At 35.0% G+C, this 17,218-nt stretch overlaps 1 protein-coding gene across 1 annotated transcript; it reads right to left on the reverse strand.

The window, feature by feature from the left end:
- Positions 1-1,430: 1,430 nt before the first annotated feature.
- LOC130969752 (BAG family molecular chaperone regulator 7) lies at positions 1,431-4,524 on the reverse strand. The gene is made up of 3 exons (XM_057895622.1): positions 3,529-4,524; positions 2,407-2,697; positions 1,431-1,842 (listed from the first exon to the last, which is right to left on the reverse strand). Exons 1-3 carry the CDS (start codon positions 4,255-4,257, stop codon positions 1,615-1,617), a joined length of 1,248 nt encoding a protein of 415 aa, XP_057751605.1. The 5' UTR covers positions 4,258-4,524; the 3' UTR covers positions 1,431-1,614.
- Positions 4,525-17,218: the final 12,694 nt, after the last annotated feature.

The following is a 17,218-nucleotide window of genomic DNA, read 5'->3' on the forward strand; positions in this document are numbered from 1 at the left end:
AGAAGAAAGGGGCATGTGTGTAAATGGAAATTACATGTATTTTGTCTTATATGTCACAAACTACTAAGACAGTCTAAACGTGATTTTTCTCTCCCGTAGTGTTTAGTTCCCACTTTTATGGGTGTGTTTGGGAATCACGTTGAGGAAGAGAGAAGCTCGTTTGAGCGTCTTGAACGTTCCACTTTTATGTTTGGCAATCTTTTAGAACTCTCAACCTAGAAGTGCTTATACCTCTAAACGTACGTTTATCAGAAGCAAAAATTTCTAGCTTATGCGTTCACGTTGGAAAAGTTTGGTTATCATTAAGAAATTAGATGAGAATTTTTTTCCTTTTCTACCAATTTTATCCTTTGTTTTCTTCTATAAAAAAAATGCAAGTAACCATATAACTTTTACAATAGTTCTTTATGTATGTTTTTCGTTCCAATTTTTTTTCATGCAAATTTATTTCAATCACGGTGCAGATAAAAAAATTTATTATTTTTTATTTATATAAATTCTTTTTTCTATTTTTTATTGTACTATATTTATGTTGTGTATAAATTTTTTTATTTTTTATTTGATTTTATTCGTATGAATTTTATTTACTTTTTATTATATTTTTTTTATATAATATATGTTGTTGATCGTAATTATTATATACGATGTTTGCATGTTTTTTTTCGTTTTTATTGTACTTCTGATTGTACTTTATTTTCGTCTTTATTATATACTAATTATAAGTAACAAAAGAGTCATAAATAATAAAAATTTATAGTCTAAAATGAGACTAAATTAAAGAGTACTAACGGTACTAAAAAATTTATAGAACATTTTCTTTTTCTTTGACATTATAAATGTATAATACTATCTTTCATATTTTTATTTTTATTGTATTTATTTTATTTATATGATAAATATTTTTATATTTTTTTAATGTTCTGTTTTTTCATGTATATTATTATTTTTAATTGTTTTCTAGTTCATATGAATTTTTTTTATTATATGAATTTTTTATGATATCTCGTATTATTTTTTATGTATTTTATTAGTGTTTTATCATGTCTCTTAATAAGATCTATTCAAATATCTAAAGTAAAATAATAGAATAATATAAAAAATTATTTAAATTGATGTCTCTTTTAGTAATTTTTCATCTAAAAGTGATTTTGAGTAGTATAATCCAAACAACATTTATTTTACTATAATCCATTTTGATATAAAGATTGCCAAACATAAATCACGTTAACACAAACTTACTTTTCATCAAAAGCAAGTTTGCAAAATCAATTTTGTACAAACTATAGTTTGCAAACTGTAATCCAAACACACACAAAGTCGACGCTTTATATTTCTTGTTTTTTAAGGTGGGGGGAATTCACGCAAAGTAAACTTATCGGATTAGCATTTAGCAGAGAAACCAGACGCACCAGATTTCAGGGAGGCCTATGTAAACAAGAAGATGGATGCAAATTAAAATTAGAGTGCTGGAAGTTCAAGCAAGACAGGAAAAAAGAAAACATTGGATGAAAGCTCAACTTTTGGTCTTGGAAGGCTAAAATAACTAGCAACAAACGACACCATCAGACATAAACGCGTGGCATAAACACAAATACTGTTTCCTTGTTCTCACTGTCACAGGCATGCTTCAAAGGTGCTGCTGCTATTCTCTGCATCGTCGAGCATTTGCACGACCTGTCGAACACCTTCCTCAATTTCCTTCCGGATCACTCCATCAGGCATATCAAATGTCCTCCTAAAGGAGCGTGATCTTCCACCAGGCTGGGGATCTACCACATCAAGCATTGCTTCCAGCTCATCCACGATCGACCTCTTTGCATATCGCACCATCCGATCAACTCCCTAAAATACAAGTAATGAGAAAAATCACAAGGAAAACAGATGAATGGTAATGCTCCTTTTAACACACTCATGATCGTGATGTAGTCAGAATCTTAGGCAGGTGCAAAATTCCGTTCTTTTTATGGCTAGGAGTCTAGGACACCATGACTTACCTATGCAGTACTTAAAATTTAATGCTTTATTATGATTAACGTCACCATATTTGAAATAAACTGATCTTCACTGCCTAATTCTTGAACAGATACAGAGATATGTAGATGGGAACTGGGAAGCAAGCAGAAGCCAGAATGATTGTACAACTACTGCAAAACATGGTTTAGATTTTAGAAGATGAACTCTTCTAAACTATGATTGAATCTTCAAACTTGCCTAAAGTCCATATGCTACACAATTTCTAATAGTTTTCAACTGCACGTGGTGTTAGAGACAACTAAAAATGCCCTAGGATTTACTACAGTCAACCACATTTTCAATAGTCTGATGTTTAGAGGTTATAAACTGTGAGAAAGAAAGATCTATTCCATAGACAAAAGACAAAGATATTCAGAAATTGGAGATCGCTACCTCAATGGCATCCACTGTGAGGAGCAAGACAATGATTTTCTCTGAAAACCTCTGGCGTTCCTCTGCATCACGTGACAAGTGACGACGGTAGGAAAAGTTATTGAATTGAGCTCTGATTTCCTTTAACTTGGATTTTGCAACAGCAAGTTCTCTAAGGGCACGTAGAGCTTTGGATCTACGGATCAGATATGTTCTAAAGCTGATCTGGATCAACATTGCAGCATCTTGTGGAGATAATTCCTTCCTTTTGCCTCTGTTATTTTGAACAGCTCCAAACCTCTTTGCAAATGCCTTACTCAACAAGAAAGTTAGCTTGCAGAACTCAGCATGCTTAAATGTTTTACGTATAAAATTCCAATAACAGAAGCGTATGTGTGTGCTACACATTCAATTAGATGCATTTGAGACAAAAATGAAATGTAGCATGCTTATTTAATGCACTAGTATCTGTCATAATACTAATCTAAATGGTGCAGATTTCACCTTAGAATTTGAATTATAATTAGAGGTCCCAGCCTTCTGTAATGATCACACAAAAAGAAATAACGAAAGAAAAAAAACAATAAATAAATAAATAATGCATCTACTACTTCATTTAGCGACCACTTGCAAGAATTCAGGACACGAACAAAATAAATGCATTTAAGACCAACATTATCATTTGAACAGATTATGCAACTTCAAACAAAAGAATAATTAAAAAACAAAAAAGCAGCACATTATTGGAATTCATATGGAACATTCAAGTTCTGAGAACAAGAGCAAGAAAACATGTACAATCGGATTACAAGCTAGTTCTCAAAAAAAAAAAAAGAAAAAAAAAGAGACAAGCTAGTTAACTTTGGAAAGCAACTCACTTTTCAAAACCAACAGATTCAAACACTACAATCAATCACACATTTGCAATGTAATTGAATTTAATTAAACAATAAACCACGATTACGCATCTAATATAACTAGTAATGCTGATTCAACCCTGCTTAGCGACACTTACTTAAACATAAATCAAGCAAGCAAGCAAGCATTTATCAACCAAACAAGCCATGTCCTTCACTTAATCACTTCCGAATACAGTTTCAAAATCCGATTCACAAACTCAACAGATAAGAAACCAACACAAACCTGTCTCAACACGAGGGTTCTGTGATCACTGGGTTCTTCAATCTCCACAATGCGCAATGCACTCCCTTTCTTCTTCTTTTCATGCTCAGTCTCCTTCTCCTTTTCCTTATTCTTCTTCTTCTTCTCAGCATCAGCACTTTCAACTTCAAACGTGTACTTCCTCGTGTTCCCACTCTCCTCTCCCTTTCCCTTAATCTCAGCCGTCCATTTGATGTTCCTCGCCGCCGCCGCCTTCCTCTTCTCCTCCTCAACGATCTCCGCCACCCACTTGTACTTCCTGTCAAACCCGTTCCTCTCCGCTCCCTTGATCTCCGCCGTCCAAGTGTACTTCCGATCTCCAACACCGCCGACGCCGCCGCATCTTTTCGCGGCTAGGACCCGATCGAATCGATACTCCAACTCGGAGACTCGGTCCGACAGGTTCTGAAGGAACAGCTCGGTCTCGAGCTGCTTCTCGACGCGGTGCTTAACTCGCCGCAGAGCGATCGCCGCCGAGTGCGGCGGGACGATCAGATCGGCGACGGAGTCGACGGTGTCTTCGAAGAGGTCGAAGCAGAGTGAGTCTTCGACGAAGGAAGGGAAGGTTAGGGTTCTGGTTGGGACCACAATGGAGGAAGTTTCGGCGAAGAACAATGGCAGAGATGGTGGTGATGATGATGATGAGAAAGTGTTAGAGTAGTAGCAGAAGGGTTGTTCTTCGATGAGCTCAAATCGCCTGAATCGGCTCATGGTGACTGGTGAGTGACACAGCGAGTTAACTCTGAGTCAGAATCGGTAACAAACTCGTTCACGTGAAGAAACAGAGAAACACAACAATAAAGCGTGGAATGAACAAATGCGTCAACGAATGAATCAATTATATTGAATCGGGTTTAAAATGGAGAACGCGACAAAGTATTGAGGAGAACGAGGACGAAGGAGCAGAGCGTCTAAAGGTGGAAGGTGGTGACTGGTGAGGGTATTTGTGGGAATTCATCTCCTGAAGGTGATGGGATTAGAATGTTGGTGGTGATGATTTATGATGTTGCTGATGCGGGGTTGGGTGTAAACTTTGGGCGCCGCATATTGAATTGACCAAAGTGGGGTCATTGATTGAGATTAATTACGGTGGATGCCAACAATCTTATTATTACTGTATTTATTTATGGTCTCGTCCTAAGACGATTGTGTTTTTGGTAGGGAATGCAATTGTGCCTCCCATGTGACCTTTTACTCGATTCATGGCCCCACATCCCTGGCACTATGCGACCAAACTATTTGAGTGATGAATTTAACTTTACATGTGAATGCGATTGTTGAATTATTATGTTAACTATACCTAAAAATTAATGACCAAATAAATACTCTTACAATCTACATCTCTTGTAATAATTTTTGCGCTGAACTTGAAAAGGGGTAGTACAGATATGGTTGAGCAGGAGCGTCACATTTAAAGGAGTTGGATTATGACTCAATCTTACATGTAAAAGAACCTTTCGCAATATATACTTTGTATGAACTCTGTCCATGTTATGTATTAGCATTTTTTATAGTTGATTCTAAAATTATTTTATATAAAAATAAATAAATCAATTGTTTAAAGTTAAAATAAAATATGCATGTCTTCGTTGTAAAAAGTAGATAACAAGTTATTGTGGTTCGTAGAAAAGTCAAAATTACTAGTAATAAAAAAGGGAATTTTTTTTATTTTGAGTTGTATTAATAAATTTTTAATATAATGCACTTATACTAATACGGATATGAATACGACATGGGATATACGGATACACAAATTTAAAATTTTAGAAGATATAGAGAAATGATATATATATATATATATATCAATTATTTTTTAGATAAATTATAATAATATTTTGATATTTATTAATATTTAAAATATAAATTAATTTTTTATTATTTTTAATTATATAAAGTATTTAAAAAAATTATTTTAATAAATAATAATATATATTATTTTTAAACTTATTTCAAGAATACATATTAAAAACAATGTTAAATACACTAATACGTGATAATATTTAGGGTTAAGTACGATTTTGGTTCTTAAAGTAGAGACTGAAAATTTTTTTCGTCCCCAACCTTTTTTTATTTACAAAATCGTCTCTAAAATTTGACTTATTTTCAAATCACCATTCGGACCAAAATACCCTTATTTTTCTTCGCCAAAATACCCAATTTCTATTCTTCTTTTTCATTCTTCTCCATCAATAGCTAGCAACAACAACAATAAAATCAGCAACAATGAATCAAAAGAAAGAACAATGAAGCACAACAATAATGAATCCGAATCCGAATCAGAAGCATAAGAACAATGAATAAAAAACAAAAACAATCACTATAAGAAAAATACCCATTCAGGTACACTTAAAAAGTGTAGCCAAAATTGAAAAAAAAATGATGTCTTAGACTACGGCTACGCTTTTTGGGCTATGGCTACGCTTTTTGGGGTGATTCCTATTCGGCCGTTGCCTATTCTCAAAGGCTACGCTTTTGGCATTTGGAAATAGGGTGCGCTTTTTAAGTAATGCTGTTCAGTATCAAAGGCTACGCTTTTCAGCTTCCATTTTTACCATAATAGGCTACGCTTTTCAGCACTACTGCATCACCTGTAAAGCGTAGCTACATTGTATACCATGACTACCATTTATAAGTGTAACCTTAGGTCCTCTTTTTTTTTTGTATACCATAACTATTGTATATAAGTGTAGCCTTAGGTCCCTTATTGTTTTTTTTTATTTTCTATATATATATATATTAATAATTTTTTTTCTAAAACCTAATATTTAATAATATAATTATATATATAATCCTATATTTTTAATTAAATTAGTGAAATATTATAAAATAAAAATAAATACATAATAATACTATATAATATTCTTTAAATAATAAAAATTATCCTTAAATAAGATTTAGGTTGCCATAATAAATTAGCAGCCATAAAATCTTCTATTGGAAATAATATAATTATTTCTCTAAAAAATAAAATTTATTTCTCTAAAAATAAATTACTTCAAACATAAGATCTTCTATTTGGGAATAATACAAATTAGCAGCCATCATTCTAGCTAGTAAACAAACATCTCTTGTCATTTCAGGAGTCACTCTCTGATTATTATCTGCTCATTTATCCCTATGTTCTTCATTTATCATGGAAGTAGCTCATTCCTGCTCTCATCTCATCTTGTGATGTTGGAGGAGTTCTCCTGATTTCGTCCGTTCGAAATGCAGCTTAAATCTACACAAACAAAAGTTACATAAGCTTATCAGAGATATAATTCTCTGCAAAATAACTTCAAATACAGATGATTAATAAAAATGCTTCACCATGTGAAAAAATGAATCTTAAAATTACTTTAGTTGTCTTTATTTCTTTTTTTAATTCTTCAATTGTAATAAGCTCCACTATAAGTGTTGAACTCTTTCTCTCTTTCAAAAAGAAAAACTTTGGAATTATAAAGAATGAAGCACTTGATACCATTGTCTATATTCTTGATTGAATAAATATCTTAGAAGTATATTTTCAGTACTTAGTACACAAATTAAGAAAGAAAAAGAAATCACCAAATTTACTTTCTAGTTTGCATTATTGAAATGTACTTGTCCTGTTTTACTGAAAAAGATCAGATAGCATATGAATTATCAATTTACTTTAAGCGTGAAAATTATAATTTCATATCTAAAAGTGCGAAAATTGTTGATGGATTGGACAGACGATGCAACGCTTACGAGGAAGAGGAGCGGCGAGATCTAGTGGCAAGGACCGAACGACGAGGAGCAGCGATGGTGACGAAGACCGAACGATAAGCAGCAGCGGTGACGGATTCCCTTCTTCTTCTCTTTCCCACCTTTCCTTCCCCCTCTTCTTCCCTGAAAACCCCCTCTCCCAGCGTTCCTTCCTCCTTTCTTTTTCTTTTATTTTTTAATTTTATATTTTTTAGTTAGGAGTAATTTGATAATAAAAATTAAAATTTTAGTAAAAATGATGATTTTAATTTGAAATTAAGTTAAATTTTAAGGACGATTTTATAAATAAAAAAGGTTAGAGACAAAAAAAAATTTTAATTTCTATCTTAAAAACTAAAATCATACTTAACCCTAATATTTAAATGTATTTAAATATATTTAAAATAAAAAATTTCAATTTTTATTAATTTTTATTAAGACACAATTAAACAAAACACTAATATCAAATAAGTGTCTATGAATGTTAGACACGCACGCAACTGAACAGAATAACTCACCTTAATAGGTTTTAAAATTTAAACAATGTCAGCTTTCACAGCTACCGTATGGTTGAGGGGTTGAAGCTAGATAATAAAGATTCTGAAGATGGACTTTGGTTACGTTATGAGAGTCCGTCTAAAAAATTAAGTAGTAGGTTTTATGATGGGCTCAATATTTAGGGTAATTTCATCTATTTATTTTTCCTTTGGAATCATTTTATAAAAAAATTTAAATATTAATTATATTAGATATATACTAAAAATTAATAATTAAATCAACTTACTATTATAAAATAAATATTAAAATATATATTTAAAAATAAAATAATATATATTTATATATAAAATATATATTAGTTGATTTGATCATTAGTTTTTTAATATATATAATATTTTTTTTAAAAAGGAATGACTTCTTAATTTTTTTTTTCAAAAGAATTTTTAAAACTAAGAAAAAAGAAAAAGAATAGAAGAGTATATTGTTTGAAAATGGTTGGAAATAGAATTTAAATAAATCTACAAACTATAAAAAAACATTTAACTTTAGCAAGTTAGCCAAATTAACTATAAAGACTTTTGTAGTGTATATATATATATATATATATATATATATATATATAAAGCTTATAGTTGATATAAATATTTTATTTTATCTCACACTATATTTGTTATTAGACTAGAAGTGAGTCGAATTGAATATACTAAATTTAAATTTAATTCGAAAAAATTGAATTCATTTCACAATTCAACTTATAAACAATTAATACTATTTGTAAAGATTAAATTTACAATATACATTTTATGAATTCTGTTCATATTATGTACTAATATTTTTTTTATGACTAATTCTAAAATTGTTTTATATAAAAATAAATAAATCAATAAAGTTGAAACGAAGAACTATGTCCTCGTTGCAGAAAGTAGATAACAAGTTATTGTGGATTGTAGAAAAGTCAAAGTTACTAGTAATAAAAAATTCTTTAATTTTGGGTTTTATTGATAAATTTTAAGCATGGATATTGATATAAACATAGAATATAATATAATATAAAGTATGTGAATACATAATTTTAAATTTTTAAAATATATATAATATTAAATATTTTTTGAATAAATTATAATAATATTTTAAAATTTTATTAATATTTAAAATATTTTTAACTGTTTTTAATATATTTTTAATTATATAAAATATTTAAAATATATATATTTTAATAAATAATAATATATTATTTAAATTTATTTTAAAAATATATATTAAAAATAAAATTAAATATATTGATATTTAATAATATTTAAATATGTTTAAATATATTAAAAAAATAAAATTTTTTATTAAAAAACAGTTAAATATAAAATAAAATCGTGTCTAAAATATATTCAACAAGTGAATATAATAACTCAGCTAAGGGCATGTCTTTAATAGTTTTTAAACAATGTCAGCTTTCACAGCTTGCAGTTGAATAATTAAGATTCTGAATATGGACTTTGGTTACGTTCGATCGAGAGTTCATAAAAAAAAACTAAGAGGTAGGTGAGACCGTGAGAGGTTTAATGAGCTCAATATTTAGGGTATTTTCATTTATTTATTTTTCTTTTGGAATCATTTTATCAAAAAAATTAAATTTTAAGTGTATAAGATATATACTAAAAATTAACAACTAAATTAACTTGTTATTGTAAAATAAATATTAAAATATATACTAAAAAAATAAAATAACATATATACATTTATACATAAAATATATATTAGTTGATTTGATAATTATTTTTTATATATACATAATATTTTTAGTTTTTAAAAAATGATTTCTTAATTTTTTCAAAAGAATTGTTAAAACTAAGAAAAAAAAGAAGAATATAAGAGTATATTTTTTTAAAATGGTTGGAAAAGAAATTAAATCCACAGACCATAAAAAAATATTTCACTTTAATAAGTTAGCCAAATTAACTATAAAAACTTTTGTACTATTAAATGTATATATATAAATTAAAGCTCTTCTAGTTGATATAAATATTTTATTTTCTCTGTTACGATATTTGTTGTTAGGATAGAAGTGAGTCGAATAGTTGAGTTTAGGATCCCTTTAGATTAACTTTAAAAAAAAAAAGTAATTATTTTTTATTTGTTTTTAAATTTTTTTTAATCAAAAAAAATTATTTCACATTGAGATAAACTTTTTAAAAAAAAATTTGTAAGTACGTCTTTTACTTTTATTTTTTTTAAAAAACAAAATATTGCTAGTTTATAGAAAAAATAAATAATTTATTTTTTTAATAAAAATATTAAAAAAAGCATATCCAAATAGATTTTAGTACTAATTTAGATTGGCTTTTTTTGTTAAAAAAATATTTCTTTCAAAAAAAATACTTTTTTATTTTAAACATGTTCGCATATCATTTAAAAAAAGGTACTTTTACTAAAAAAGTAAATAACTTATTTTTTCTAAAAGCCAATAACACATTGCTTTTAAAAACAAAAGGAAAAGTAGTTTTTAAATCTTTTCTTTATCAAAAATATCTTTTATCATGATTAGTAATTACAATTTATATCTTTAATTCTAATTTTTTCTCCAAATCTTTGATTTCTCTTTAAATCTTATTTTTCCTCTAAATATTAAACTTCATATCCTAATTTTTTTTCTATATTTACATTTATATATTCTCTTCATGTTTTTTACATCTATCTTCTTTTTAATTTAGGACAAAATACATTCAATCGTATGCAGTTTATATATGTATTCTTTAGATTTTGTCTACGTCCACTATTTAGAAAGAAACTGTTGTTTGCATAAAACCAAAACTAATTAGTCCTGCCATCTTAGATTTCATGGTGCAATACGTGAATATATATAGTTTTTGCAAAAGCCAAATGAATCACTTAAACCATGGTTAATGTAACAGCAAACTAAAAGTAAATCTTCGAGTTATTATATCTTGTTAGTTATTACATTTTATTATTAATTTTGGTTACATTTTCAATTAATTATACAAGATATATATATATATATATATATATATATATATATATATTATTAAATTAATTTAAATTTAGTTTATTCTAGTGTCTTACATTTAAAAGATTCTTAGCACTATAGAAATATAAAATATCATCTTTCTAAATTTAAGAGATTATATATTTAGATCACAAAATGTTTTTAACTACTATCATTTAGATCACGTAATAAAATTTTTAACTACTATTATTCAAGTGTTACTGAACAAACTTTTAGAATTTTTAAAGCAAGATAGAAGATTTAACAAAATATGACTAACTTCAAATTTAAGACTCAATTTTAAATCATACAGGCTTGTTTTACTCTACATGTTTATATAAGAAGAACAAACTCAAATAATGTTAATATCTTTAAGCAATTTAACGATATCTCAAAGAAAGAAAACATTAAAAGATGTTCGGTACTTCGGATCCCGGACGAAACGGTGGTGCTCTAAGAGTGTGATGGTGGGAATCGACTTGGATCTAGGTTTGGTGAGTGAGGGTTGAAACTTCACGACTTTTCGAGCTGTTGCGGTGCGAAAAGGGGGGAGCTACCTGCAATGACACTCCGACGCTCAAGTTAGAGTTTGCACAGATGGTAGTAAATGTATAGAGGTAGTGACGTACCGTGGGGGAGGGGTAGGACCCTCCCCTTTTATACTCAGTGTCCCAGGGCGGGTCCCACAGGAATGCTTGGCACCTTCCAGAAAATTTTCCCCTCCCAGCTACCTTCCAGCTGCCATGAACCCTGCTGGAGGAGAGGGGGTCTGGGAACTTCCCTCGGATCGGCTGTTTGCGATTCGCCGGGTCGGTCGCTTGGGTCGGGTCGCCGCATCAGGCAGGCCGGGTCGGAACAGTGCCCCCAACGCGCCAGCTATGGTTGCGAGAACCATGGGTGGCGCGTGATGCTTTGGCTATCTCGTCACTGGGTCGGTTTGCCGACAATCGTGGTAGGGGCGTGCCCCCTACGTGCGAGTGAGGCTCGTGGCCTTGATGGAGCGTCCTTTGTCACCTCGTTCTTCGCGTTGTGCATTTAATGCTCTTAATGGTTGATTCAAATCCTGCGCAAAATGTCAATCTTGCCCCCCGCCTTTCGCGCTTTCCAGCGTCAGTTGTCACTTCAGTTTTCTCTCGCCTTTTAACGTTTCAGATTCTAACTCTCCCACTCATGACCACATTTTCCTCACTTCCCTTCTATATTCTCTGAAGTGCTTCGTTGTGAATCGATTGCTTCTTCCAAATTCTTTTGGGATTTCCCAGCCCCTCTTGATCACCTCCATCAGTCTGGTAAGTACTTCTTCTTCCCCTGCTCCTGCGTTTTACTCTGCGTTTATGCTGCTTTCCTTCATCTTGGATTTATTCATGATCTGCGTATTTTGCTGGGTTGCATGCCTGATTCGGACCGATGCTAGGTAGACAATAGGGGGTTACCATGTTAGGTTTTTTGGTTTTTTAGGCCTTTGGATCTCGCTCGACTGTAAATTATTGTAGGTTTGGCTTTTGTTTAACTATGGATAGACAAACTGTAGTATCTGGTGTTAGTTCCGATTTTCCAACCTCATAGACTGATTATAAGTGGTGACCTCGGACATGAAGGACACCCTCTCGCAGATGACTTTAGAGGAACTCACGGAGTTCCGACGAGAGGAATACCTTTGCGGGGGAGGTCCCGAGGAAGAGAACTATGAGGTGTTTGTTCCCAACGACCAGGAACGGATATGTCATCTAAACCTACACACTCCCCGGATCGCTGATTGGATCTGGATGTACAAAGCTATGTCCACTAACTTGGGGATTCATATTCCCCCCCCCTTTCAAATGGCGCTATTCAACCGGTGTGATGTGGCGTCGTCTCAACTACATCCAAACAGCTAGGCATCTTTTCACTGTTTCGAGATGGTTTGTGAATTTTTAGAACTGTCGGCCTCAGTGGAGGTTTTCTTGTTTCTTTTTGTTCCGACGAATCCTTCTAAAGAGGAGGAGGGCAAAGAAGGGATTCATGTCTTTTCGATTGGCCCAAGGTCGGAGGATCTTTGGCTTGTTTGAAGATTCCTACCACGGATTTAAGGATAAATATTTCAAGGTTCGCCCCGTCACAGGTCGGCACACCTTCTGGTTGACTTTGGAGGGGGAATGCCGAATCCCGACCTATTGGAGTTTTGGGGCGGGTGCTAACGCGTTCACAAAGGTGACGTACAAAGGATTGTCGCCAGAGAACAAAAATATTGCCGACGTGCTGTTGGCTGTGTTTGAGAAAAATCACGTCAATCCCCACCTCTTGATGGGGGACCCTGAAATGGGCAAAGCCTATATTTGTGAGTTATTCGGGTGAACGTTGAGCCCATCTTTATTTGTTTGTCCTCGTTTTCTCTTGATTTTAACTGATGTTCTTGTTTTGTATTTGATTTTGTAGTATCTATGGATGCCGACCAAGTTGGTCTTGACAATCTGATGTCCAAATTCCTTCTTAATGACGAAGACAGCTCCACTACTCCTCCCGTAGATCCCACGATTGCCTCTGGTCCTGAAGTTCAATCTTGCCCTCCTCAGGGGGAAGTTGCCAGGACCAGCAATAATCCAGTTCTTCCTCTTGAGGAGGCTTCCGAGGAAAGGGGTCCAGAAGTCACCATCATTGACAACCCTCGGAAGAGGAAACCGACTTCTTCCCCAGAAGGAGTTCTTACTTGCATGGAAAAGAACTTCGATGCTGGCTTCTTCATTGATGCTCAGCTCCTCCCAGGAACTAAGGAGTTTTTTTATGGTGGGGACCTCGCTTCTCAGGCCAAGTGGGTATATCGCACTCTCCTCCGGGCCGCTGCAATTGCGAGGAAAACGGAGCCCGTTCTTGCTGGTGCTTGGAACCTGGAGAACAAGCTTCAAGGAGCTGTTAATTCTGCAGAAAGAGCCAAGGCAGAGGCGACTACCTTGAAGGCCCAGCTAGCCACTGCCCAGGAGAAGTTGTCGGCCTTCGACGAGGCGGTTGCCGGACTTACTAAGCGCGAGCTTGCCTTGGAGGCGCATGTTTCCACTGCACAAGCTTGGGTGGCATAGCTGGAGAAGGAACTGGCCGCTTCGGTGGCCTCCGCAGATGCCACCAAAGCGGAGGTTGTTGCCTTGAAGAAGAACAAAGAGACCGTGAAAGAGGCGAGAGACGCCATTATGGCCACGGACAAGGCGATTAAGGCCCAGGTGAAGCTCCTAGCTCCCAAGTTTGACGTGTTCACCGTGGGTGCCTTCAAGACCATCAGGGATGGGAAGATTGTCGACCTCTCTAAGAAATGAGTTGTTTGTACTTTTATTTCTTTGTTTTTTGTTTGGTAGTTTGTAATACAATTGTTGCCAATCCACCGTTCTGACTTTTTAAAGCCGACTTAAGGCTTTTATGTATGTTTTGTGGTTTTTGAAACAATGTTACTGCAAAAACCTAAGCCGAGTTGTGGCTTTTTCATTTAAGCGTCTGGATTTTGGCCTTATTTGATAGCCGTTAATGGTAGCGTTTACGATATCTAGGATTCCCGGGGTAATCAGTCCCAAGATGCTGTATCGCCGTCGAACTGGCAGATTTCACAAGGAACATTTGGTCTCCCCTGAATGCGATTATATTATGATAAACTATGATTTACGTAAACGACCAACAAGAGATAAACATAAAACGGGCCTTACTAAACCGGGAGATTATTCGCCCGCTGGGAGTGCTTCGACTTTTAGGAGTAGAATCTCCTTAGGTCACTCACATTCCAGTTGTTCCAACTTATAGGCTCAGTTACCGACCACTTCCTTTATTCTGTATGGACTTTCCCAGTTGGTCACTAACTTTCCTTCCCCCAGTGTCGGGAGACCCACGTCGTTATGTCATAAGACTAGGTCGTTTGGCTCGAAATCTCTCTTTAGCACTTTGGCGTTGTAACACAAGGCCATTCTTTATTTTAATGCCGTCTCTGATAAGTGGGCCATCTCTTTAGTCTCATCTACTAAGTTCTTCTCCACGGCCTCCTCGACTCCACCCGAGAGTAGTCGTGGGCTCGGTTCCCCAACCTCCACGGGTATTATCGCGTCAACCCCATAGGTGAGCCGGAAAGGCGTCTCCCCGGTGGAGGACTGCTGCGTTGTTCGATAGGACCACAAAACTGACACTAGCTCGTCTGCCCAAGCTCCCTTCTTTTGGTCAAGTCGCTTTTTAAGGCCTTGAAGGATGACCTTGTTCACCGCCTCGACCTGACCGTTAGTTTGGCGGTGCTCAACAAACGAGAACTTCTGATTTATCCCTAAACCGACGAGAAATTTCCCAACTTCTTGTTGGCAAATTGCGTCCCATTGTCCGAGATAACGACCTCTGGGATTCCGAATCTGGCTATTACTTGCCTCCACATGAACTTCCGGGAATTTGCCGAGGATATGCTGGCTAACGGCTCGGCCTCTACCCACTTCGTATAATAATCGATAGCGACAATTAGGTACTTGACCTGTCCGGGCCCGACCGAAAAAGGCCCTAAGAGATCGGCACCCCATTAGGAGAATGGTCGGGAGGCCATCAGTAGGCTAAGTTCAGCCGCCGGCGCTTTGTGAAAGTTGGCATTTTCCTGGCATCTCTTGCATTTCTTCACAAACTCCTTGAAATCTGTCATCATTGAGGGCCAATAGTAGCCGGCCCTGACGAGTTTTCGGGCTAAGACCTTTCTTCCGATGTGGTGGCCGCAGCACCCTTCGTGGACTTCGCTTAATAAGTAGTCCGTCTGGTTGGGGCGCAGGCACTTCAATAGAGGTTGGTTCAACGCTTTCTTGAATAGCCCCTTGTATTATTGTATACTTGGCCGCTTCTACGTTACAAGACCATAACAGGTCAGTTTCAAAAGAAGTAAAAGGAAAGGTGATGTTCATTTGGCTAAAAAAGAAGTCATAAGTATAGAAGAAGGGACGCTCCCCCTGGATCAGGACTGGGAAGCAAACTCTATCGCCAGAATCAGGTGCTACCAACTCATAATTGACCTCCTGATCCGCACTGCTACAGACACGATGATGCTTTCTAAGTGTCGCACAAAATTCTAAATCGACTAAAGAAACACACAGCAAGACAAGAGAGTCCAGCCAATCGGACATCCCTTCGGGAACCTCAGAAGACGCCTCGACAATATTTTTTCGAGAAGACATGGCCAACTAATCCTACAAAGCAAGAAAAAGATTGGGTTACTAAAAAGGTAAAGACATCCCAGACGAAATCAAAATAACTCGGACAGCACATGTGAGCGCGGTACAGCAGATAAAAAGGAAAACCCCAGGACACAACCTAGAGTCCAGGGGCATCCTTTGGAGGCAGAAAAAAGATTCAGAGAAGCCTACAAGCCTACATCTTTACACGTCCCAACAAAAAGCAAATAAAGTCATCAAAATAAGCGTTGATAGAAACTACAACCTCAGTCCACCCAACAGCAAGAACATGCCAAACGGAAAAACAGATAAAGGCGCAATCTTTTCTTCAAAAATCAAACGAATCAGGCAACAACATGCAAAAGCCTTAGGAAGCTTCAAATTGCCAAGAGAACATCAGAGGAGAAAAAGCCAGAAATCGCAGCAACAAAAAATACAGAAAAGCGAAAAGGATAAAAACTTTCCCAAATATACACTCAAACAAAAACCCTACTGTACCAGGAAGTAAAACAATGCAAGCAAAAAAAAAAAGATGAACCAACCTGAAAAAGGAGAAGCGCGCGGAGAGCGAAGACGAAGAGATCAGGAGTTGCCGTCGAAAGAAAAAAGAGAACCCACGATTGCCAAACAATGTCACAAAGAAAAATGCGAAAGGGCAGACGACAGACGAAAACAACAAAAGTAAGAAAGAAAAGGGGAAGTTACAGAAAGGAGAAAAAACCGTCTCCGTGTGTGAAGTTCAAAATAAAAGAAGCAAAAGAAACGGGGCATTGAAAACCAATTAATGGGGCATTAAAAATCCTCGCGCATTCCCAAGGCCAGGGCACTAAACGCAAAAGCGCGCACTTTCAGAGGAAACAGAACAGAAACGTTCCGCATTCAAAAAAGGAGAACTCTACAAAATAGAAATCGACAAAATGCTCGAGTTCAGCTTCACCAAAGAAAGATCGAAGTCCTAAAACTAAAGACTCGACCTCAAAAAGGAAGACCGAGCTCGAGCAGGGGCACTGTTCATACCCTGGGTCGAGCTGTCCGACCCGGGATGTTCTACAGACAAAACGACCGATCTCTTTAGGTCAGGACAACCCGACCTCTTCTCAAAGAGCTCGGCCAAGTCACAGGAAAGCCCAAACAAAGGGCCCAAATAGAGGAACACGTCCCAAATCCAAGGGCAGCCCAAGCCCGTAGATATAAAGGCGGTTCCCTTGAAGATAAGATGACCTCACTTGAAGATAAGATAAAGATAAGATAAGATAACTAACTTATCTTATCTAAGAAGATCATTCTACGCCATTATAAATACACTAGAGCACCCAGGTAT

Source organism: Arachis stenosperma, chromosome 3 (genome assembly GCF_014773155.1).
Source record: "Arachis stenosperma cultivar V10309 chromosome 3, arast.V10309.gnm1.PFL2, whole genome shotgun sequence".
NCBI lineage: Eukaryota > Viridiplantae > Streptophyta > Magnoliopsida > Fabales > Fabaceae > Arachis > Arachis stenosperma.